The sequence below is a fragment of the Sinohyriopsis cumingii genome, chromosome 7 (assembly GCF_028554795.1).
Source record: "Sinohyriopsis cumingii isolate HCF-2022 chromosome 7, ASM2855479v2, whole genome shotgun sequence".
Classification (NCBI taxonomy): domain Eukaryota; kingdom Metazoa; phylum Mollusca; class Bivalvia; order Unionida; family Unionidae; genus Sinohyriopsis; species Sinohyriopsis cumingii.
Window position 1 is genome coordinate 97171186 of NC_142967.1, and position 25775 is coordinate 97196960.

At 34.2% G+C, this 25775-nt stretch overlaps 1 protein-coding gene across 7 annotated transcripts in view; it reads right to left on the reverse strand.

Annotated features, from left to right (window-relative positions):
• Positions 1–973: 973 nt before the first annotated feature.
• LOC149795775 (leucine zipper putative tumor suppressor 2 homolog) overlaps positions 974–25775 on the reverse strand; it is a 142908-nt gene continuing 118106 nt past the window's right edge. For all 7 annotated transcript variants that reach the window (XM_089965697.1, XM_089965698.1, XM_089965696.1 and 4 more), the window contains one exon: positions 974–5960. In XM_089965697.1, the coding sequence (XP_089821823.1) occupies positions 4596–5960 (1365 nt within the window). In that variant the 3' untranslated portion in view covers positions 974–4595. The remainder of the gene's footprint in view (positions 5961–25775) is intronic.

Sequence of the window (25775 nt, forward strand, 5' to 3'; positions counted from 1 at the left end):
AATTTGGCACGAACATTTTATAATGTAATCTATATACACCATTTACTACTAAAGAAAACTTTCTTCAGCACTGCTGATACAAAGTATATCTGAACAATTATAATATTTTCATCATTCTCTGGATGAAAAAAAAAAATTAAACAATAATAATATTATTTTCACCATTCTCTGGATGAAAAAACTAAATACCTTTCAAAGGAGATGATAATAAAATTCAAAATTTGAATAAAGTCAATATTCTTTGAAATAAATTTTATGGAAATGATTTGAGTTCTCAATCTCTTAGAATTAAGTTTCCACAGTTCGATGTAGAGATATGATGGACACCAAGTCATATTCTGTTGACTTTGTGGTTCACCAATCAAGTCACAACTGCCACTTACAGGTACCACAACATGAACTTTTATCAGTGTATATCAGATCTCAATGGAATACTGTGTAGATCTAGTTTTAATCAGGCAGGTATAGTTCTTAAACCGCAATTCTCATATTCAACTTGTAGAAAAGACATTTTGTGGATTATAACTCAACAAAACACCCACTTTTCAACTGCATATTTTATAAAACTGATTTACAAAACACAACAATGGCAAATAAATTTTGACAATGAAGATGAATAACAGTCGATTTGAGTAACAGGAGATATAACTCCGTTTAAATAAATAAACACTGTCATGATTTACCTCCCTTGAATCATCCTGCACTCTAGCATATCATTTTAATCTCAAAAGCTGCGTTTTCTATGTGTCTTTGCTTGTTTCTCACATTAAAACCAAGACATTAAATGATTTTGCGCCTTTTCCACGTACATGTCTGCAATTAATGGGGTGCTAATTTTGTTCTAAAAACCGCAACATCACCAAGTGAAAATAGAACTTTTAAAAGCAGCCAGTTCTTCGTTACTTAAGAACTATCCATCTACAAAGTTTGGTAAATGTATGTGGTTGGGAACACAAATTCTGTGCAGAAACTATTATTTTTCTTCTTTTTTTTTTTGTCACTGACTTGTGACCTTGACCTTTCAAGCTTTGACTCATTAGCAGCCTTCCTTACAATGTACAAGTTGTCACAATGTCTGACAATTGTAGATGTTACACAACTCAAATTATGCATGTAGTTTTGTTTTCTTCTTCAAGTCATCTTCAGCATTCAGCTTTTGACCCCAAAGGGTTCTTCTTTATCCAAATGGGCAAGCTATCTATAATGTTTGGTAACTGCAGATTGTGGACACAAGTCATTGCTCAGAAAAGAAACAGGTCACAGCTGGACAAGGAGACATCACAACATTATACACTGTCTTGTGGTGGGGCATAAGAAACATTTTTTTTTTAAAGAAATGCAGCATTAACAGATTTTGCCTCCATTAATAATAATATACACTCTGATTTATGGGACATATACAAATTTGTTTTGAAAGAACTACAACAAGACAGTCTTGCCACAATTTAAATGATGATTATTGTCATGGTAACACAGTTATGAAGTTATTTTTAAACATTTCTAAACATTAAAGAAAAGCATTTAATCCTGATATCATTTCATCCAAAGCAAAATAAATCAGAAATGCCATTTCTATCTTTCTAATTCAAATACGACAGAATAATGTGTATTATTTCTGAATAAGACATGCTATTTCCAGCAAAGCAACTCATGAGAAATTCATCAAGTTCAAACATAACTTTTTTTTACACATTCAAACTTATTATAATTAAAATTATTGTTATAATATCATACCTGTATATTTTGCCAAATACGATCATGAAGGACCAGAAATAAAATTTATTTAGATTTTGAGATTTTTACAAAATCATAATTATGCATATATCTTTTTCTCTCCCAAATTTATAATGTACACAAGAGCAATGGTTTCTGCTCACTTTAATCCATCCTATATACACAATGATTTTAGTTTGTTCATGCTACAAAAAAATGTCTGGATTAATCAGTTGCTCAACATGCCCAGATCCAAAGACAGCGTTTGTGAGAAGCGTATTATGAGAAAATAATAATAATAATTAAAAAAATTTATGGCTATTTGTTGTAACCCATGAACCAAAACTTCACCTGCCTTTACAGACACATTTTGATTACTGCATAACACTGGACCATAATGAAAAGGGATGTAACTATTTATCTCTTTCTGCAAACAAACTTTATTCTTAGAGATGCTTTAATCCACACCGGCACAAAAGGTGACTTACATTTCTGCTGTGATAATGCAAATAATTTTCTCACCATGCTGCAAACAAACTGCTTTCACCCTGTACCTTAATGATAAAAACTGCTGAAATTTAGGACTTGACAAATTGACACCTTCAAGTTACACTGTCAATGTGACTGGAGTTACGAGTACAAGAAATATTTGCACACTGATTCACACGATACTCCTTGATCTTAACCAAATCACGATGAGAGCCATACGAGGAATAGTACATTGCCCCAAGGGCCACATCACTGCCATACAAGGGATAGTACATTGGCCCAAGGGCCACATCACTGCAGTACATTGCCCCAAGGGCCACATCACTGCCATACAAGGGATAGTACATTGGCCCAAGGGCCACATCACTGCCATACAAGGGATAGTACACTGGCCCAAGGGCCACATCACTGCAGTACATTGCCCCAAGGGCCACATCACTGCCATACAAGGGATAGTACATTGGCCCAAGGGCCACATCACTGCAGTACATTGCCCCAAGGGCCACATCACTGCCATACAAGGGACAGTACACTGGCCCAAGGGCCACATCACTGCCATACGAGGGATAGTACATTGACTCAAGGGCCACATAACTGAAACCTTTTCATATACTGAAAACAGCTCATATAAAAGGTAGCCAGTAAAAAATATTTGGAAACAAGAAGTAAACAGTGCAAGAATCTAATTTTTATAAAAACTGGTTGGCTGAAGAAAAAATGAGTTAATAAATTATTTTACAAAATTTCAGGTGTTGTTGCAAGCCACAGGAAATAACTCCATGGGCTGCACGCAACCCATGGACCACATGTGCAAGACCACGATCTAAATCAATAAAGCAAATATCAAGTTTGCATAGGCTGAACAGTCAATGTGGATGAAATCTAGAAACGGCTTAAGGCAGGGATAAACCACTACTTGGTTACAAAACACATGGCCGCTAACGCGGAACTAACACGGAAATCAGGTGATCCTTACGTACAGGACATTTATATAGGAAATTTGCCAGTGGGAAATTAGAATAGGATGTTATGAACAGGTACGTGCCACTGCATACAGGTAACTGTTAAGATAGGTTTGACTGTAATTAATATGTAATTTAAGAAAGGACAAAGCAATTTTACATTTGCGATTACTTTGCAACACTTTTGTCATGGTAACTGTAACTGATTATATTTACTTGCAAAAATTATAGAAAAGACTTATTTAAAAGTCATTCTTAAAAGAATTTATTTTTAACAATATACTTTGATGATAGATCCCTGTGATTAATAAATGAGAAAGTGCTTTTTCAGATAATGTGCATGTGACCCAAATGAATTAATGCAGTAGAAAATGTATGTCCTACACATTCTTCATTGTGAAGCCATGACTGCACATTAAAGTCTGGAAATCAGGATTTTTAGCCACGATTGCACATTAAAGTCTGGCAATCAGGATTTTAGCCATGACTGCACATTCAAGTCTGGCAATCAGGATTTTTAGCCATGACCACAAATTCAAGTCTGGCAATCAGGATTTGTGTAATATCTGTGTGGAGTTAAAAAAAAAAAAAAAAGAACATATGAAGAAAACAATATCAGCTGCAAGATTACAAAAAAATTCTCACTCAAAAACTCATCTCAACTTATTTCATCTGACTGATCTCTGATCTGAAATTATGAATAATTTGTCCTAGTTTTCATCTGCAACAGCTTGTGTGAGAAGTAATATGATCTTTGAGCAAGGTCCAAATTACACAATACTAATGGGGTTTCAGTCCAACAGAATGTTGTTATCTAAATAAGGTTAACTTCCCAAACATGTTTGATCTCCATCAATGAGAACCAGCGAATCAAGGGCACCTGCCATTGCTATGTTATGTTCCTTGTGTATGGATGTCAATTGGTGTCAATCAGTCGATTAGTCTGTATTTACTTACTAGAAATATGATCTTTCCACAGAATTCACTGACAAATTTAGATTTCCTGTAAACACCTATAAACAATATGCTCAGAAGGAACAAGTCAAAGTTTCATGTTGCAAAGAAAGCAAGCTTTTTGTGTAGCACCATCTACTGCATCTTTTTTTCTTACTCTCTATGAATTAGCATTTACCTGTGAAAAACATTTAAGAATGCCCAATAATGAATTAATTATACAAAGCTTTTATATATCTCTCTCTTGAATCCAAACCAGAAACAATTTTATTTTATTAATTTTTGTCTGCTAAACTGGCTCTCTAATGCTTGTTTTAAATTTTAAAATATAAATTACATGAATATTTGCTATACATTAACTACCTTATAAATTGTTTTTTTCTCATGCATTCTGCATTACCCAAGTCATTATGAAATGCAGAGGTCTAATATGAGGAGTATATATGAGGGAGGTTTGCTAACAGATGCCAAGTCTGATTAGCACACTGACTCTTCTCCCCCATTTAGAGCCTCTAATTTCAAGTCTCTGTTTTCCAGTTCCAATGTTAGCTGTTCCACCTCTGCCTCCAGCATTTTATTTTTCCTGTACATCTGCACATAGTTCAACTGCAGTTGCTTCTGATAAAGTATCACCTTGTTCTTTTCCTCCAACCACTGTGCTCTCTCTGTATCAAATTCACCCTTCGAGGCAGAGAGTTCTTTTCTAGCTTTTTCAAGTTCCTCTTTCAGAGAACTTACTTCTCTGTCTTTTTCACAAATGAGTGATGGTTTGAGCAATTCCTGCACTGGGGATTTACCCTTGGCAAAATCAGTCTGAATCTCTTTGTCACAACTACTGAAGGGAGACAACTCAGTGCCTGTATCTGATATAGAAGAGTTCAACATCTGCATGGTTCCTTTTAAGACTTTAACCTCCTCAGTTTTTGAAACTATTTCCTTGAATTTGTCCGAAATTTGCCTATTTTTATCCTCAAGCTCTTTATCTGTTTCATCCAGTTTTGACCGCAAATATAATATTTCCTCTGATTTCTCTGCAACATCTCGATGCAGTCGATCAATTTGCCTTTGCAGTTCACTGGAATCAGAAGCATGTCTTTTCCCCTGAAAATTTGCATCATCTAATAATAATTGTAACCTCTGTGTCTCTTTTGCATAAATGTCACATTTCGAAACAATAGTGTCCTTTTCAATAACTAATTTGTCATAATGTTCTTGTAATGACTTCTTTTCCTGCTGTAGTTTGTAAATTTGTAGCGAAAGTGTTTGCTCTGTTTTAAAAGCTTTTCTTTGCTGTGCTTTCATTTTTCTCTCATAGTCATCATGCATTTCATGATACTGCTTTATCATCGCATTCTTTTTCTCCTCATAAACTTGGAAAATCGCTTTTTCATTCTTATCCATGACTTCACGCAATGTATTAATTTCAGCGTCCTTTTCTTTCAACATTGCCTCCAACTCACCAACTCCACTATCACTAGGTGACGGAGTTTGCGCATAGCTACCTATATGACTAGATGAAATTCGACTCACATTTGACGATGGTAAAGAATCAGGTCGATCCGACTGTCTATTATAATCACTTGAAAAACTAACTGATCTATCACTGTCCATATGAAGTGAGCCAGACCCATGTGACGTGTTGGCTGCATTGTGATTGGTCACGGTGTAGTCCTGTGAACCATAACCATCATCTTGGCAAGAATATTTCCTACTTGTGTAGTTTTCTTGCCGTTCTGGGAACTGCTGCCTTTCTGTGTACTGTTGCTGGGGTGGACTGAGAAACCTTTGATTTGTTACTACTGGTTTGAAGGCGATGGGCCGAATTATGCCTCTTCCTGGAGACTGAAAATGGACAAGAAAATCCATCAGTATTCATACAATAAAGGTACTGAACTAAATGAAAATATGTGAAAATGTAAACTGATTCACAACTAAGGCACAGTCATGCATTCAATGAAACCGCACATGAGGTGTTTAAAAAAAGTAAACAATGCAAGTATTATTCAATTTTGTGCCTTCAAAATGATATACATCAAAACTTCCCCAGCAAATCAAAAAAATTACAATGAAGATACAATGCTCTGAGTTAAAACTGCATTACTTCCTAACAAAGATCTCTGAATATTGCTACATGTGTTCATGCACCAAATGTAAAATGATGGTCTTGGTGCCAAAATACACCCATAATGTCCAGTTTTAAATTAATTAATTTTTGGAAAATTCCTTGTCTTATTGTCTAAAAACTATAAATTTACACTCAATCATGAGAGGTTTTTATAGCAAGACTATCAGTACATATCTATATTGTGGATATTGTCTTGATTTTTCAATATGTCTTTTAAACTTTTATTGGCAGATTCGATTTTAAATCTGACACTTGTACAGTGACTGCACCATTGTCTATACACTTTTCTTGCCACTCCTCAGTCAATACAGTTGTATGTGCAATAGGTAAACAAGTTGCCAGTTTTTTGATAAAAAGGTAAGATTTTACAACAAATAATGAAGTTTGAACAAACACCATCTAATTAAATGCTAAATTGTCTTCCCAAAGTTCCTGGTGCATCTTCAGACACTCTTTATTCACCCTCATAGAGTCAAACTACAGATAAGAAAAAAAAATGGATCTGTCATCAAATAATGCACCAGGAGATCAGGGTCTATGTTGTTGTTTTTTGCCTAAGAGATTAATCCTAATTAATTTCATACACCCAGGCCTACCAGTGCATTATGTGACTGCACATCTGAATCTATGCAGTCTAAACTTTGGACACAAGTTACAAACTTTTAAACATAGATGGTACACACCAACACATCCTTCTAAATTCTGCTGTGCCAAAAACTTCACCACTAATCTTTCAAAATCACAAAACATGCTTTTAAATTGTCTCAATTTTTGATACTATTTGCACAGAAAGGCAAACAACCATATATATGTACTTGCAAGTTAAGTTCAACTACAAACTGCACAGCCCAGTATCTGCCATTGCATAGTGTGCCAGTATCTGCCATTGCAGAGTGTGCCAGTAGATCAGGGTCTGTATCAGTTTGCTGCAGATCTGGGCTTTTACCCATCTATATATAGTAACAATGGAAAAGCATTTATTACATATTGCTTTGCTGCTTTTGCAATCGTATCTGAAATTTTTCTGCTAGTAACAACTCTAGACTGAGATACTATCAGCCCATGTTCTTTGCCAAAGTCTGAAATGGTAATTTCAAGTCCAGAAAAAGTAGAGTACATCTGCTAACATGTTTTCTATATTAAGTGATCTGATTTTTTTCCTAATGCTTGAGGAATAAAATATTCTTGTGTCAGTTAAATATTTATATTTTGAATATCAACAACTACACACATGTAAATAATTTGGTTTTGGATCTTTGTCATTTAACACCATTTTTTTCACCACATCATAGGCTGGCTATGTATAGCAGAAAATATATTTGGTTGCAGAAGACCCCCTCCCAAAAACAAGAAAAAATCATTGACAAGCTTTCTCACACACACCTATTGGTTGTGCCAAGGCTCAAACTACCAGTAATGCATACAGAGGTGAATTATGGAGTGAGCTGTGAGCTGTAAAGGCAAGCCACCTTAAGTGATCCACCCTGGGCCCCAGGTAAGCCACCTTGAGTGATCCACCCAGGGCCCCATATGCACATGAATATAGAATTGTAATTACACACATCAGTGTACCATTTGTGTGTACTGTATTTTCACAAGAACGTGACAGTGCTTCAAAAAATAATGCACATCTGCAAGATTACTTGAATGTGTCACTTCACACAAAAACAAAGACAAAGGCAAGCATTTGTAACTGATGTTAGTATTTTACTGTAAGCTTTGTTTGACCAATGCCGAACTTGTACATACACAAGAGAGAGAGAGAGAAAGACAGACAGACAGACAGACAGACTCCTTACACTTTCGCTAAATTATCCTGAAATAGTTCCAACTTCAGATAATCCCAACCAACTGACAAAATGCTGCTTATAATACAGCAACTAGAGAGAAAGTTCGCTATGAAATCACTGGCTGCAAGTGTGTGGGAAAACCAACTAGCTATGCATTAGTCACCAGGGAGGGAACACAGAAACATGGCTATATAGGCAGGCCTGATGGTACAAATTTATACTGTATATACTGTCTGTCGAGTCGAGTCCAGCTTCAAACTATATAGAACATGCTCTGATATCACATAATGCATCAGCAGATCTGGGTCTATGTTGTTTGTTAGAATGATTAAACCGAACTAACTGCATAGACCTGATTTTCCGGTGAATTATGCTGTGGCAGATATGGGTATATGTTGGACCAGACTTGTAAGCATGTATATATGGTACACAAATACCTATACCAAACTCTTTTCCACAGATGCCTGGTGAAGCACACATGACAAAGCCTAATGATTAGGAATCCCTAATTGAGGCTGATATTTTCATTGCCCTATATACTGTATATGCTGTCCTCAACGTATCCCCAACAGATGATGTTAAGGGTCTCAACAAAACCCCTCAAAGTATTCCCAATAGATGATATATGGGGTTTCAATAAAAACCCTCAAAGTATCACCAACTGATGATTTAAGACTCACTAAGACACCAACAAGTATTCCCATCAGGCGATTTAAGGGTCTCACTAAAACCCCTCCAAGTATTCCCAGCAGATGAATGAAGGGTCTCACTAAAACCCCTACAAGTAATCCCAACAGATGATATAAGGGTCTCACTAAAACCCCTACAAGTATTCCCAGCAGATGATTTAAGGGTCTCACTAAAACCCATTTAAGTGATCCCAACAGATGATATAAGGGTCTCATAAAAACCCTACAAGTATTCCCAGCAGATGATTTAAGGGTCTCACTAAAAGCCCTACAAGTATTCCCAGCGGATGAATTAAGGGTCTCACTAAAAGCCCTACAAGTATTCCCAGCAGATGATTTAAGGGTCTCACTAAAACCCCTAGAAGTAATCCCAACAAATGATTTCAGGGTGTCAACAACAAAAAATAATCTTTTTTACTCCCTACTGGAGACACTTGAATAGACTGCTACAATACTAATCACTTTCAGGATCTATAATTTATGTGATGCTGGGTTTTCTGTTATTTCTTAAAAACAAACTATCTTTTGAGAAAATAGATGTGTGCTTCCAGAGGTAATTAATTCACATCACCTGCTTGATGGGTGTGCTGTATATATGCATGCATAAGCTGAGTCCAACTGCAAACTGCATAGATCCAGTGTAATGCACTGGCAGATCTGGTTCTATGCAGTTTGTTAGGATTAATAATCAAATACACAGAAGACCCTGATATGCTGATGTATTACAATGGCATGCCCAAGTTTGTGTTGCTATTTGTAGTTGGACTCCACTTACATGCAAGTATATACTTCAAGCCTTGCACAAGAGGAAGGAACTATGTTACTATGGTTACTAGACTATGTTACCAAACAAACTTGTAAAAATCATTTGTCTTGCATACCTGCCTTGCTTGTGAAGTAAAAAAAATTGTTGCTGGAACAGAAAGTTCCATTATATATGCACGCACACCCCTTATCAGAATTTTATGTGCACTGAAGATTTCCATCACCAATATTGATACAAAACACAAACCAAATTTGACAGATTGGTGAAAATAAAAATCCTGCAATGTTTACCAATTTAAAAGCCACAATTGTCAACAGAACATTCTGTTCAAATTAATACTAATTTTGGACACACAGGACACTAGCCCATGTTTTCAAGACTCGCTATATGAGGACCTATACCGTGTGTGACTCTGAAAAGATGTAATATTAATGCTTTGGATTATGGAAATGAAACACATTACTTTGGTCTCTTTCTGCCAGAATCTCAACTGAGGAACAAGTTTATAGCTGGTTTTACAAAATTCAACGTAACAACTGCACTAAATGGCAAGAGATATTAAGGAAACTAAAACAATCTTGTAAATAAATGAGCAATAAGTTCAACATTTTATAAAAACAAGCTTTTATGTTGAAGAGAAACAACAATAAATAGGCTGCAATGTCTCATTTATGGAAAAAAAAATTACTAAAGAATTTAGAAACAGACTATAAATTTCTTCCGAATCCATTTATTACGCAGTAAGTTGACAAGTTGGATAGCAGACGATAAAGTACCAGTAGGTGTGGGACAAATTCTTGCAAAATCAGAAATGCAGAGTAAGATGCAGTATTGTTCTACGTTAAACATATCTTTTAAATAATGTATTTATTTGAATGAATCTAAAAATGAAATATTAAATAGGTTTCTCTGGGTTACAAGTTCAAGAATGTCATGGAGTGGGTCTTCATGCTGACATTTATAGATCACATTTTCATATGCATTTAGAAAAGAAATATGGGATACATTTGCATACTTTATGAATATCACTTTCCTTAATTAAAGGACATCTGTTCTTTCTTGATACAAATTGAATTTTTCACCCAAAATGTGATTTAATGTAAGTATAAATGATGTATCGTTGTGCAGAATTGCCTGATATATTCTGATACAGTGGCGTGTGTTATGATAGCGTTTTTCTTGATAACAAGTATATATGCTTTTTTTACAATTTGTGAGGGTCATGTGCACTTTGTTTTAAAATGCACCACTCCATGTGTCCTCCTAAACCGAACAAATCCCCCATATAAGGCCCTGACTTGTCTAAGTAAGGCATCCTCCTTTATCTACAGTTTACTTGCATATGCCAATTCAAGCTCGATAACATGGATGAGAGGAATCTTGCCAGGAAATTTCCCATGGGTTGGTTGTTCTTCCTAGTCATTTCCATCAAATATGCTGACTGCAATATAAAACCTATAATGTGCAGAAAAATGGCATTAAACCCCACACAAACAAAACCAAACACTTGATCATTGCATGGGTACTGAGATTGTGGAGCCCACACATTGGGACTTGGGGGTCACCAAGTGCCCTCATGCATTTCACCTCTAAACATGTATTGGCCTACATCTGTAAAACCTGATATCTGACCACTACATTTTTGTCCCCATCCCCCGTAATTCTGTAGATGCCCTTACTAAGGCATACAACATCCCCTTGATAGTTTAACCAACGCGCGACACTGCAAACATTGTATGCTGAATGGTTTCTTGATCCAAAGCTACCTAGAAACGGGAAAAAGGTCCTATAATATTCTGCATAACCATCTAGCAGGTGGGCATACAAATGAAGTAACTACACATTTTTGTCAAAAGGCAGAAAGAAAAAAAGATCATATACACCATTTTTACTCCTGTTACAGATGTTCCATAATTAATGGTGTCTCGCTGTTTGGAATAGAGACCAATCATTTAGTTGGTGATGGGGTATTCAAACAGCTAGAAAATGCTGATTTCTGGACAAAAAGTACCAGTCTATCCCTCATTATGTGAATTAAAAGATTCTTGACAAAAATTTAATTCTGATAGTAAAGAAATCACAAGTCTCACCGCTACAGGATTAAATTTACTCTTTTACATTTTCAAATAATCAAAGTGATGATTAATTTTAAGAAAACTACAAAACTACCTTCCCTTCCAGTTTCTCCCTCTTGACGTGCAAAAAAGATGTAGAAAAATGTGGCATGCAAACTGTATATTTCACGATAAAGTACAAATTTTTTTTATGTGCAAAATTGGCAGGGGAATGGTTGAGTTCATACTAGTTAAAAGTACGTAACTACTGCCTGCCTTCCCCACCCAACTGACATGAGACCTCAGCCCCATAATTAACCTGCACGATTTTAAATTGCCTCTCTTTGTTACCCTGGAGTATCAATTAGTTTATTCCTATCAATTATTTTATTCTTCCTTGGTCCTTCATCCTGGTTTACAATTAGTTATATCTTCTTCATGCCAAGAAAGTTTCTGATCTCTGAACTAGTCATACATTACAGAAAAATATCTGTTGATAAGTTAACTAAAAGTGTCTTTCTTAAATATTACACTGGTCTTTTGCAGCAATGAGGATTTTCAACAACTTCATGTAAAATGAAAACAAAGTCCTTCAATGAATGGAAAAGGCACGTGGCAAACAGTGAAAAATCTCTTTGTCCCCACAGATAAAAACCGACACAATCTGCTACAGACATCTGTAGTGATAATAACAGTATCATCCAGCAGCTGTCAACTGGAGAAAGAGGCATTGAGACAGCAGACAACACAAGAAGCATGAATGATAGAACACTTCTATCAGATCATGGGTGAACAATGTTTGTTGTTGTTGCTGCAGTAGCAAGTATCCATGTCTTTGGTCAGGCTTACAGGTCTGACAAGAATGAGACAAAGATGAAGTTTTGTTTCTTTTTTTTTTTAGTTTCTGAAAGAGAAGCAATAAATATTGCTGCAAAATTCTAAACATTTTTAAAGCAAAATTAAAATTGTCTAGAAGGTGAAGTGCTTTAGGGACTAAACTAATAATTCTATCCTTGATATTAGTTTACCAAACATTTTCTCACAATAAACACGAGAATAAATATCCTGCTTGGAAGGAAATTGTTAGTGTCCTTTGATTAAAGTTCAAAATTTGCACTATATTTCAAGTTCCTAAAGCTTGATGAATCTTTATTCATGAAGCAGGAATAATTGCATTCATATTGCAAAAGCACCAATTGTATTGATAATTAATACACTTAGCCCCTAGCCCCTAATTACAAAGTTTTAATGATGGCATGACTTGTGCAAAAGTGCAGATTGTAATTTGTCCTATTTAAATTTGAAGACATGGCAGCCGACACATGTACAAAATCTGTTTATCACCTTGACACTACAATGCAACGGTAGTATGGATTACAAATGTACTTTGTGTACTTTAATCAGACCCCTACCGATTTACTGCCACGTTAAGCCTTAATGGCCAGTCTAGTAAATCAAGGGAAAGCAGTCATATAACTGGAATACACTATCTTGAAGAAAATAAAAAATTGGCCAACACTTTAAAAATTAGGTATGTGCTTATTAACTGGGCTTGTGGTAGACCTATTGGGGAAAATGTTAAAAAATTTAACAGAAGCATATGGGGGAGGGGTGCAGCATCGGTGACACGAGGACTTGCATTCTATCCTTTTCATTACTATCTGGATTTGATATAAAAGTGAAGAAAATGAAAGACAGAAATTTTCAGACTCTTGAAATTTATCACAATATGCCACATGTAGTCAGCCGTTCCTTAAGTAGATGTACTTGAGCAATCTAATAAGTGTCTCCATGACACTTCCTGCTGAAGGCTGATAACATTCTAGTGTTATTCGTGTCCTAATACATCTGGACTTTGCTTAACAAAGTATTTAAAGATACATTCATGTCACTTCTACAACAACCAAACATTTTATGAAGCAAAATTAACCCGTAATCCATAACAAAGAAATTCAGTCTTAAACTGAGAAATCGAAATCTCAAATATTGTCACGGACATTTACTATCATAACAGAGTTCTTTTTTTCTTCTTTTGTTTTTTTAAAAAGAAAAGGGGAGTAATCCTGAAAAGTTTTTATGAAAATTCACTGTAAAATGACCAGAATGCTATGATTTTCTTTCATCAGAGTTTCAGCTTGCTTGTCATTCTCAAAACGTGTTGATGGTACAGAATAATGATCGTCAACTAATATTTCATTTGGGGTTGACGTTCAGTTCTATAAGGCCCAGTTTATTTAGCTATGGGCGATTATGCTTGAAGTAAAATTTCTTCAGCATTTCGAGTGATATCTTCATGGCAATGATTATCGTACATTAACCATAATGTGGCAATCAGATCATGTCGGAATCTTGGCTAATGAATGTGCCATCGTGAGACTGCATGTCGGCTTTAAGGATGACACACTTTTCACCAATCCTATTAGCAGGGAAGCTTCCATATATGTTCATCCATTATTTGCCCTTTGTCCTGAAAAACGATTGTGGCAGCTGATATTAATGTCCATCCACTAAGGGTGAAATCCATTAAAACCATTTTTTTCTAAGTTCAAACTTCCCCATTATCATCTATAAACTGGAGTTCAGAATACCCCCTCCCGTCACCTATACACTGGGGTTCAGAATTCCCGACACCCCTCCCCACCTCTTGTCATCTATGCACCTGCTTGAATATGTTGATAGGTTTTTATGTCAATGAAAGATTTGCACATTGGTCAACAAATCTTTAGATGGCAGTATCTCCGGCAGGCAGTTGCAGTGATGGAATAATTGGGAATCTCAGTTTTAAGATTCTGAATTACTTTCTGTAAGATCTACGAGAGCGATACTGTATGTATGTATGTATGTAGGCATGTAGGTAGGTACGTATGTATGTATATGTACGTACAGGGTTTAACAACATGTCACCACTATACTGGCTATATTGTGTTAATTTTTAAAAGGTAAGTCAGAGACTTCCTTGTAGTTACAGACACCAACTTAAAAAGACTAAATTTAAAGTTATGTCTAATATGATACAGGTACGCAGCTATTCTGATCTACCCACCACCACCCCTTTTCCGGATTTAGCTACTTCGTATGTTAATTGACGGTGCTAATTATCTGTTCTACCTACCATTATTTCTGCCTCCAGTGTGTCAATATTGACATAGGTGTGTTCCATCTCGGCCATATTCTCCAATTATTTCTCCAGAAATCCTTCTGCTATTTATTCCCGATTATATGTCGCAGGTTGCATATTTATTAACATTCACATGTCAGCATATATTCCATTTAAAGAAGGTTCCATTTGTGAATAAATACATCGGAGCAATTGGACAATATCATGTTATAACAAAAACATAACGAATGTGAACCACATGACAAATATCTAATCCATTTCAAAAACTAATTTTTCCTCAGTTAATGATACACGTGTCAATAAAATGACATGTACACATAAATGGAAATTGCATGCACAATTCCAAATCTCCGCAAGCGAAATAGACAACCCCATCTCCATGTAAGAATCACATCGAGCAGTGCCAACTTTCTAGTGGTTTACAACATAATTGCAATGTTCACTAAATCAAACTCCGATGTAAGTAGGTTTTCGGAGAATAAACACTGGCACTTGTAAAGATAACGGCAGAGGTTAGAACACCTTGAAATGATAGCAAACAGTCTCACTTATCGCTTGCCTTTTAATCACCTTGACACACGTGCTTCTTCCTTTACTAATGGTCACGAGACTTGAACGAGTGACATAAGATGTACTGAGGTCGGATAAAATACAAATCACACACTGCTGCGCCAACCAGCAGCTGTCTGGTTGAAGAAACAATAATAATCTTGACAGCGAGATGAATATTGATTTATCTCCTTGTACATGATTAGCATTAGTGTCAAAGGTAACTATTAATGACCAGAAATTCATACAAGAATTTCGTCCAGAGTGTCATAACGTGACATAAATTGATGACAAGTTCAGAGCTGATCCATTCACTTTAAAAAGTCTCTTCAGTGTGTTCATGGACACAGGAAATTCTAGTAACCTATGCACGACCTGCTGTTTAGCTCAAATAGTTATGTTATAGAATTGTAACTCTTTTAGAAAAACAAATCTATAATGTTACAAAAGTTTTTCTCTAGATTTCTATTTGTAATGACATTAATATGACGTCTCATGTGCTTTTTCCCCTTGAGAAAATAATTGTTTCTGCAGCTTATTATTATTATTATTATTATTAAATGCAAGAGTTAAGAATACATTGTTGCTCCGAGAATCAGCCACTACATAAAAATATAGTATTTTAATGTAAAATCATGATTAACATTATAAATATATTCCACCATTCAAGAAATGTTCATATCACTTTGTTGAATATGTTCGAATCTGTTGGTTTTTTTTTTTTAATGCTCTATTACAAAATGTCATAATCAGCAAGGTATACCCCAATATGGCATTACTCTGTGATATATGCACATAGCAGGTTAGCTAGCCATCACGCAACTACACGAATACAAAATAAACCCCAAGAATTCTAATTACATGTTGTGCTGAATTCTTACAACACATAATCTGGCATCAACTGCACACAGCTGTGGCAAAAAGATAACGAAATCATTCAATGCAGATGTTTCCACGCAAGACGAAAAATGTATTGACACATTCAAAATGGTTGGGTTTTCTAATGTCCAGTAGGAACATTTCCTAAAGTGGAAGAACAACTCCAGCCATAGAATAGTATATACAGCAATACTCAGAACAAGGTCAACATGAGAGGGTGTACTTGCCCAACCTTGCGTGCAAGATTATATGCACAGATAAATCCATGGGAGTGATAAAAGCTGTTCTAGGCAAAACCCATCTAGAGCGAACCACTTAAACTCTGTCTAGATTCCACAGCAATAACCATAATGTAATATTCATTTAATTGTTGGCCTCTTTACCCCTTGAATAAGCAGTTTACATAAGCAAACATATACATACTTAACTGTTTGGTATGTCCCTGTTATTATTCATGTATCTATCTGATATTACTGAATTTCAGGTAAAACTATGAATCAGCAACACCTGTAATAGATTTTTAAAAATTCACTTTTTTTAATAACAAGTTTACAATTATTGACCGAACACCTCCAGGGTCCACAGAACATTTCATTTGAAACCAGCAACAGTATCTAATAAAAACCAAACCCGCCTGACCATGAACCAGGTTTCTTTGAAAGAGACACTGCTACTGGTTCAAAGTTTAACATTAAAGAAAATAAGGTCACAACTTCGGTTATCAGATGAAGTTCTAACACCTAAGCTTGTCCATGATCCACTGCAGGCATCAACTGACCGATACTTGCCACCTTCTGACTCAAGGTGCAGGACAAGAAGTACCAGTAATGTAGATAACACTACAATCAGTAAAATTAAACATTTATTTCTACCCGACCTTCCAACAAAAGATTCCCTTTGGAACCCAGTCTCATATCATGTCCTTGTTTGCAAAAATCTTTTTCCTTTTGTATCAGGCTGTAATTGTTCACCTCCTTGGTCATATATTGTTAACATTCCAATACCCTGAATATGTATGTAAATAATCATGTTCCTTAGGTTGAATTTATTGTGCAAGTTCTTCAACATAATAAGAACAGAATACTTAAATTCTGTCGTGTCAATGAATAGGTTCGACCATCATAAAGAAAAACACAAAGAAAGTATAAACTTCAAAGATGACATGCCATATTAAGTAGCAAAATTGGGATGAGTGATTCGGACTGAAATCACATTTGCGTTCATCAAAAGACTTTCTGAAATTGGGTCTCTAAATATCTTTTCAATGATTGTCGCTGGCCAAGGGTCATCAATACACTTCAGTCACAAGATGTTACCATGTCACATCATTCACAGCCTTTTTTACAATGTCATAATAATGTGTAGACTTGTAACATTCACAATGTCATAATGATGTGTAGACTTGTAACATTCACAATGTCATAATAATGTGTAGACTTGTAACATTTACAATATCATAATAATGTGTAGACTTGTAACATTCACAATGTCATAAGAATGTGTAGACTTGTAACATTTACAATGTCATAATAATGTGTAGACCTGTAACATTTACAATGTCATAAGAATGTGTAGACTTGTAACATTTACAATGTCATAATAATGTGTAGACTTGTAACATTTACAATGTCATAATAATGTGTAGACTTGTAACATTCACAATGTCATAATAATGTGTAGACTTGTAACATTTACAATGTCATAATAATGTGTAGACTTGTAACATGTAACATTTACAATGTCATAAAGATGTGTAGACTTGTAACATTTACAATGTCATAAGAATGTGTAAACTTGTAACATTTACAATGTCATAATAATGTGTAGACTTGTAACATTTACAATGTCATAATAATGTGTAGACTTTTAACATTTACAATGTCATAACAATGTGTAGACTTGTAACATGTAACATTTACAACGTCATAATGATGTGTAGACTTATAACATTTACAATGTCATAATAATTTGTAGACTTGTAACATTTACAATGTCATAACAATGTGTAGACTTGTAACATGTAACATTTACAATGTCATAAAGATGTGTAGACTTGTAACATTTACAATGTCATAAGAATGTGTAAACTTGTAACATTTACAATGTCATAATAATGTGTAGACTTGTAACATTTACAATGTCATAACAATGTGTAGACTTGTAACATGTAACATTTACAACGTCATAATGATGTGTAGACTTGTAACATTTACAATGTCATAATAATGTGCAGAATTGTAACATTTACAATGTCATAAGAATGTGTAGACTTGTAACATGTAACATTTACAATGTCATAAGAATGTGTAGACTTGTAACATTCACAATGTCATAATAATGTGTAGACTTGTAACATTCACAATGTCATAATAATGTGTAGACTTGTAACATTCACAATGTCATAATAATGTGTAGACTTGTAACATTCACAATGTCATAATAATGTGTAGACTTGTAACATTTACAATGTCATAACAATGTGTAGACTTGTAACATGTAACATCTACAACGTCATAATGATGTGTAGACTTTTAACATTTACAATGTCATAATAATGTGTAGACTTGTAACATTTACAATGTCATAATGTGTAGACTTGTACCATGTAACATTTACAATGTCATAAAGATGTGTAGACTTGTAACATTTACAATGTCATAAGAATGTGTAAACTTGTAACATTTACAATGTCATAATAATGTGTAGACTTGTAACATTTACAATGTCATAACAAAGTGTAGACTTGTAACATGTAACATTTACAACGTCATAATGATGTGTAGACTTGTAACATTTACAATGTCATAATGTGTAGAATTGTAACATTTACAATGTCATAAGAATGTGTAGACTTGTAACATGTAACATTTACAATGTCATAATAATGTGTAGACTTGTAACATTTACAATGTCATAAGAATGTGTAGACTTGTAACATTCACAATGTCATACTAATGTGTAGACTTGTAACATTCACAATGTCATAATAATGTGTAGACTTGTAACATTCACAATGTCATAATAATGTGTAGACTTGTAACATTTACAATGTCATAATAATGTGTAGACTTGTAACATTTACAATGTCATAATAATGTGTAGACTTGTACGGTCTTCTATCTAAACCAGTGTCCTCTTGAACTCATTCAAATAATCTTTAATGGTAGTGAAGGAATGCATTCACTTTGCAAAGTCCTGGATGATGATTATTTATATCTTCTCTTTCACTCATTACTATTTATCCACGGTAGTAAAAAAAAAAAGATTCTGGGTGATGGTAAAATGAGATGTTTAGCTCATAATCTAGAAATCAAAATAATAAATAAGCATTAAATATTTGTTGCATATTGAAGCAAAGGACTATATACACATATTAAACATAACCGACACTTGCACAATTTTTCATCTGTTGGCTGTCAAGAACAGAAAATTTCTTTTCACGTTTGCAATAATATTGGCTCCATTTTTTATATACTCCTTGTCCATTCCCTGAGGTGGCAATACAACCATTTAATTGACCTCTATTTTCAAGACCTTGTTCGTCCATTCCCTAAGGTAGCAACATAGATATTTATTCGACAAGTGACCACTTTATCAAATACCTATATAGAATCTGTGATTAATATTCCATTCAAATGTGTAATCAAGTTACAGTTATTGCAAAACAGATATGAATCTGAGAATTCCATAAATGATACAGTATCAAATGCAATGTATGCTTGAGTCAAATAACCTTTAAATATATCAAAATAAGTAATTTAATATGTATATTGTTGATCTATTTCCAAAACATCCAACATTTCTCCTGGAATACATTTGTGCTTTCTATATTATGATGGACCATGCTTTGTTAGTTACACTGACGCCAGGTATCACATTTCCAATCAAGAAAACACAAAATCAATATTGTATTCCATATTATCAGTTGCTACCTCAAAAATGACCCCAATCTTCACATTCTGTTTTAATTGAATACACAACCATAAATCGTGTGTGTCAGGTGAGAGCTGAGAAACCTTTAGAGTGCATTTGTTTGAAATCACACAGTGAAAACAAAAGGCTCAGACAAGTCCCTTTGTTGAATCAAAAATCAATTTTACAGGTGAGTAAGTGGATAAACAAACATAAATTCCAAATAACAATTAGGGCACACTTGCCCTGAGTCATCAACACTTCAAAAGCAAACATCTGTAAAAAATTTCAATATTTGTCTTCACTCTCTTTTCAAAGTGTGGGGAAAGTATACCACAACGCTATTTATCTGCATGTGGCACACAGATAAGGTAATATGGTAATCAGTGATTAACTTGTATTGAAGCTTTTATTTGATCTGAATAACTTACAATTTAAAAAAAAATTGTATGAATCTGTTGGATTTATAAAAAAAATAATACCCTGTGCGAGTTACAACTGACATATGAAAGGGGTCATAGCCTAAGAGTAACAAATTTAACACTGTTAATTTTCCTAAATATACAAAAGTTGCCTATTTTAATAATTCTGAGACATAAATTGCATCTGATGTGCTGGCTGATGTATAATATATCTGTTATTTAATAAAATACAAAATACACAATATAAGCTGCACTGCTTAATTTGTAAAAATGGTTTGTTCGTGGAAATGTTGAGATATATCATTACAAGAAGACTTTTACCAACATCCATGTATATCATTTAAGCCTGCTGGTGAAATGAAGAAAACAAAAAAAAAAAACTTGACTGGACAAGGGACAAAACTGCTCAAATTGAAAAACAGCCTGAACAACCTGTAACAGACTATTGTTACCATCCTAGCATGTATATTGATCCAATGTGTACCTGTCTTTGTGTCTGGAAACCAATCTTGTAATTAACTGCAGTAATAAAGTGATATAAACCTGACCACAGGTGAGCAGAATGAAAAACAATCAATACAACAACTTTATTATGGTTGTCAATGGCAACAGAACATAAACGTTCTGTCATATCACTCCATTATCTCATTATATATGTATAACTAACGTAGTAATTGAAACTCTATGCACGAAATAAAAAAATAAGCTTTCATAAAGAAATATGTACACAGGGTCATAAATCAAGTGATTTGCATTAAAAAACAAAGCTCAACTTTTTCCATGTCCAATGCAAAACACTGTCCAAAGATTTGATGTGATTTTTAAAAAACTTCAAACAAAATTTGAACAGAACCCAATCAGCTGAAGCACATTCATATGGGTTATGCAGACTTCACAATTTCATGAATCAAGCTGGTTCTACAACACTTACCATATGCACTCATTTATAAGTCGGGTCAAACTGCAAACAACGAAGATCCTGATCTGCCATAGCATAATGCACCTGCTGATCAGGTCTATGTTGTTTGTTCTACTGATTACTTCAAAACAACTGCACAGACCATGATCTGCCAGTGAATTATGAGAGGGCAGATTTGGGTCTGTAGAGTTTGCAGTTGGCTTCATCTTATGAGTAAAAACTGAAAGGTACAGTAACAATGTCATATTTTATAGATACCCTTCAACATGTGTTCCTTATTAGGCTAATTTCTTAAAATATCTTTTTAGTTGCCATTCTCTGTAAAATTTCTCACTCTGTACAATATTATCTCTTTTTGCTGAGAGACTTCATCTCCCTTGCCATCTCCCAGAAAAAATTGTTTTTCTTAATCTACACTGATCACGGTCTCATTTAAAGAATGATTAGAAATAGTATCTCCGTTTGTGCAACTGTCTGCAACACCTGTCTCTAACAAATCCACTTTCTCTCTTATTAAAGCAAGTACTAAAATGCATATTATTTTTATCTATTCCCACCAGATATTTATATACACAGATTTATGCAAGTGATATCCCATCTTTAGAGTTATTATGCAAAACAGATATGAATTAAAACACTGTAATCTTCATAACTTCCCTTTATGCTGATATTTAAAATTTTGGATCAAAATTACATTTTAACTTTCTGCTAAACTACAGAATTCAGTAATGAAATTTCTTTACATTTTTTTTTTTACTGGGTGGTAAAATAAATAATCTCTGGATCAATGTTTTCTATGTCGGTAAAACTGATATCAGAAAATAATTTTTCAGGGATATCAGCTGTAGAGACTGGCCTATCTCAACTTAACAATGGGTAACATTGTCAATTTTGTATTTGTCATCCTAATTGTAGGTTTATGCTTTAAAAAACTGGTACTATCCACACCCAGTACACAGCAAATTTACATTTAATCTGGTGACAGATGACATTGCACCTGTACATCTATTTAATGTCAGATCAAATTGCATATTATATCAAAATTGTATAACAATTAATGGGAGCAAATCATTATCAATTGAAATGCAGCCCCAGTCAAGACTCACATCATCCCTAGTTAAATTAAATCATACCTTGGAATAAACAAAGTGACATCTCGGTTAAAATTGAAGGTGGTAATGCTTGGCACACATAATTATATTAACGTAAGTGTTACACTCTAGGTTTTAAATTATGTAACAGAAACCATAGCAGATCAGGGTGTAAGCTGTTTACAGTTAGACTCAAGTTTTAAGTGAGACAACAACTTGCAACGATAATGTTAGAATTCTAAACAGCTTTCAGTCATAAAGAAAAAGATAAGTGGTCCTCCATGCATGGTCTTGTTGTGATATTATTGTACTTCTCTATTTCAGCAAACATAAGTGACTATTTACTTGAGTAGTAAAGACTCCTTGAAGACATTTGTATGATGTTTCAACACTGATATTAAAAATATCACTTATGTGTGTATGTGTGTGTGTATGTGTGTGTGTGTGTATATATATATATATATATATATATATATATATATATATATATATATATATATATAATCAGGATGATAATCAGTCTTTTAATAACTACATTGCAAAAACAAACTTTCCATGGAAGTTCTTCACTTTTCTTTATAAATGACCATTATTTTCAAGGTATACAATCTCTGAAAAAATCTTTAAAGCATGACTCCATGTGGTTTCAATAAACATGACGTGTACCAGAAGAAAAAAACATGGCGTAACCTCACTGCCTTTTAATTTGACTGTGGATACATTCTTGTGTTATATTCTAGTGTTTTGTTGACACCGCTAGGCATTACCAACATTTAATTTGTGTAAACTTAGCAAAAAAGGATTGTTTATTTAAAATAAGAGCAACATTTATTTACCAAAACAATGATCACAACTTGTGTTTTATTGTCGTATTAGTAAAATACTGATCATGTGATTCAACTAGTTAGTTACTGCAAAAAATTATTCCTCATCCTTGGGAGAACATCTGTGTGCAAATTCCAGAATTTTACGTTCATTTTGACTTTGGAAACTTGGTTCTCCATAATTATTATGAAGTCTATCTCATCTTTGAAACTAAGCTGTTCACACACCTAGCATGCCTTTTGCTTGTTTTCTTTGCTATCAGTAATCACATCTACGAATGAGTATGTAAAACCAATGATTAATGTTAGACACAGTAATCACAATCAATTTAAACCACTAATTTATGTTAGACACTTTAATTATATTACTTTGTGTTGTCAGAGTTTTCATTAGTCAGCTGAAACAAGTTCACATCACACAAAAATGTGACAGCTAGCTCTAATGAAGGTAGAATTTGCATATCTTTTAACTTTTTTATTCTACTCCCTTTACTTAATTGGATATAATAAAAAAATACAATGGACATGATAAGAATATGTACCCTTTTCTTGTTTAAATTCAAGAGAGCATATACAATTTATCATGATTACACTGAAACCTAATTAAAGTAACAGACTGGAACATGAAATTCACTTGACTTAGTTGGCTTTTTATTTTATTGACACCACTAGGCATTACCAACATTTAATTCGTCATACTTCGTTATTTACAGTTATTTTAATGAGAATCTGTTAAATAGAAAATTTAACAAAATATATGACTTTTATTAAAAGTTCATAATTTCATGATTTTACATCAATTTTCCTGATACTGTTGTTTTTGATGATAAAACGTGTGTTATATCAAAGTTCCTTTACCAATTCTGATCATGATTTTAGTCACATCCAGCAAATAGGAGCCAATATTTGGGGAATTTTATACAAAAAAGGGATCCACACCTAACACTAAACTGTAAGTTGGTTCACAATGCATCTGAGAATGCTACAAATGAGGGGGAGGTGTATTTGCATCCTCCTTTGGTTTCTTCTTTCTTTTTGGAATATCCTATGCATATGAAATGTATATTTTTAATAAAGACAAATTAACTGAATGCCATAGTTATTTGTGATCTTGTCATATACCACCAGTGTAATGTACCATTATCTGTTTGAGAACAATGAGGATATAGAGAAAAGAAAATACTGATTGGCAATATCTTACAGATTTGAGACAACACCCATAAGCAGCCCAGGCCAATGTAAAAGAATTTCCGATTCAGTGCCAGCAGAGCACTAATCCCCCTTGAGTACAGTACCCTGTTCCATTCTTGTCCTCAATACGACTATATTCCAATCAACAATTTAAAATGCAAGAGTCCAAAACCAGTCATCGAAAAGAAAACCAACAAAAAAACAAAGAAATTTTCCACCAGCACCTTTTCCTCGGCCACGACACCTGTCTCCACAGAATAAACATCATGAAAATATCATGACATCGTAAAATAGTAGCGACGTCACAACACAACACAACTCAGCCACGGGCTACACTATGTCATTCATCAACATTATATACATAAGCAAAGTTCAGCCAAAAGCTATTTTTAATGGACACTAATGTCACTAAACCTGCAGCAGACATGTTTGTGCATGATTCAATTTTGTGGTTTATCAATTTATTTTTCCAATGAATAAAACTCACCTTACTTTAATGGTCTGTGCCCGGAGATTCCCCACAGCTATGCTTACATGTACTAGATGTTCCTCACATGAACCCAGGCAAAAGTTCATCTACCACCACAAAAAAACTAAGTATGATACATCAGATCCTCACGTGATGAACTGATGTTTTTAACTTGGCAGATATATGACAGAACGAGAAAATGCTCTTTATTCTCTCTCTCTCTCTCTGATCTTGTATTTCTCCAAATCCCTCAATTTCAACATTAAAGGAGATACATGTATTCACAATATTTGTGTCAATTTTTAACAGTGTCAACTTTTCAAATTTTACATTGTAATATGAATGTAATGCGTTTAATGGCACGTCAGCCCAGTATTGGCTATATATTGCCAGTAAAAGTTACAAAAACTTCAGCAATTTTAAACCCTTAAACTGCAAGAAAATAAGTTAGTTCCACTGTAAATCTATTGGTGAGATTATCATCCAAATGACCTAATCCAGGTGGATAATCATGATCTGTGAGTGGACACTAAACAAAACTAAAGTGTTAAAATAGACTCAAATCATGGAATAAGATATTGACAATTTTATCATTGCCATCATGTACTAACCAATCAAAAGTTGCTATTTATTAACCTCCCCAATAGTAATCAATCTCCCTCAATTTGCTATTTGTTTATTCCACTTTAAGGTGGTCAATTTGTCTTTTGTCTGGAGAACCCGTTTTTAATTTCACATTATCAACATTCATTAAGCTTTGCAGTTTTTGTTTTTGGGTATACATATCAATTCAAAGCATAATGCATTTTGTAACCTTGATTTGTGAAACTTTATTTCAAATAAATGTAAATTACTAGGG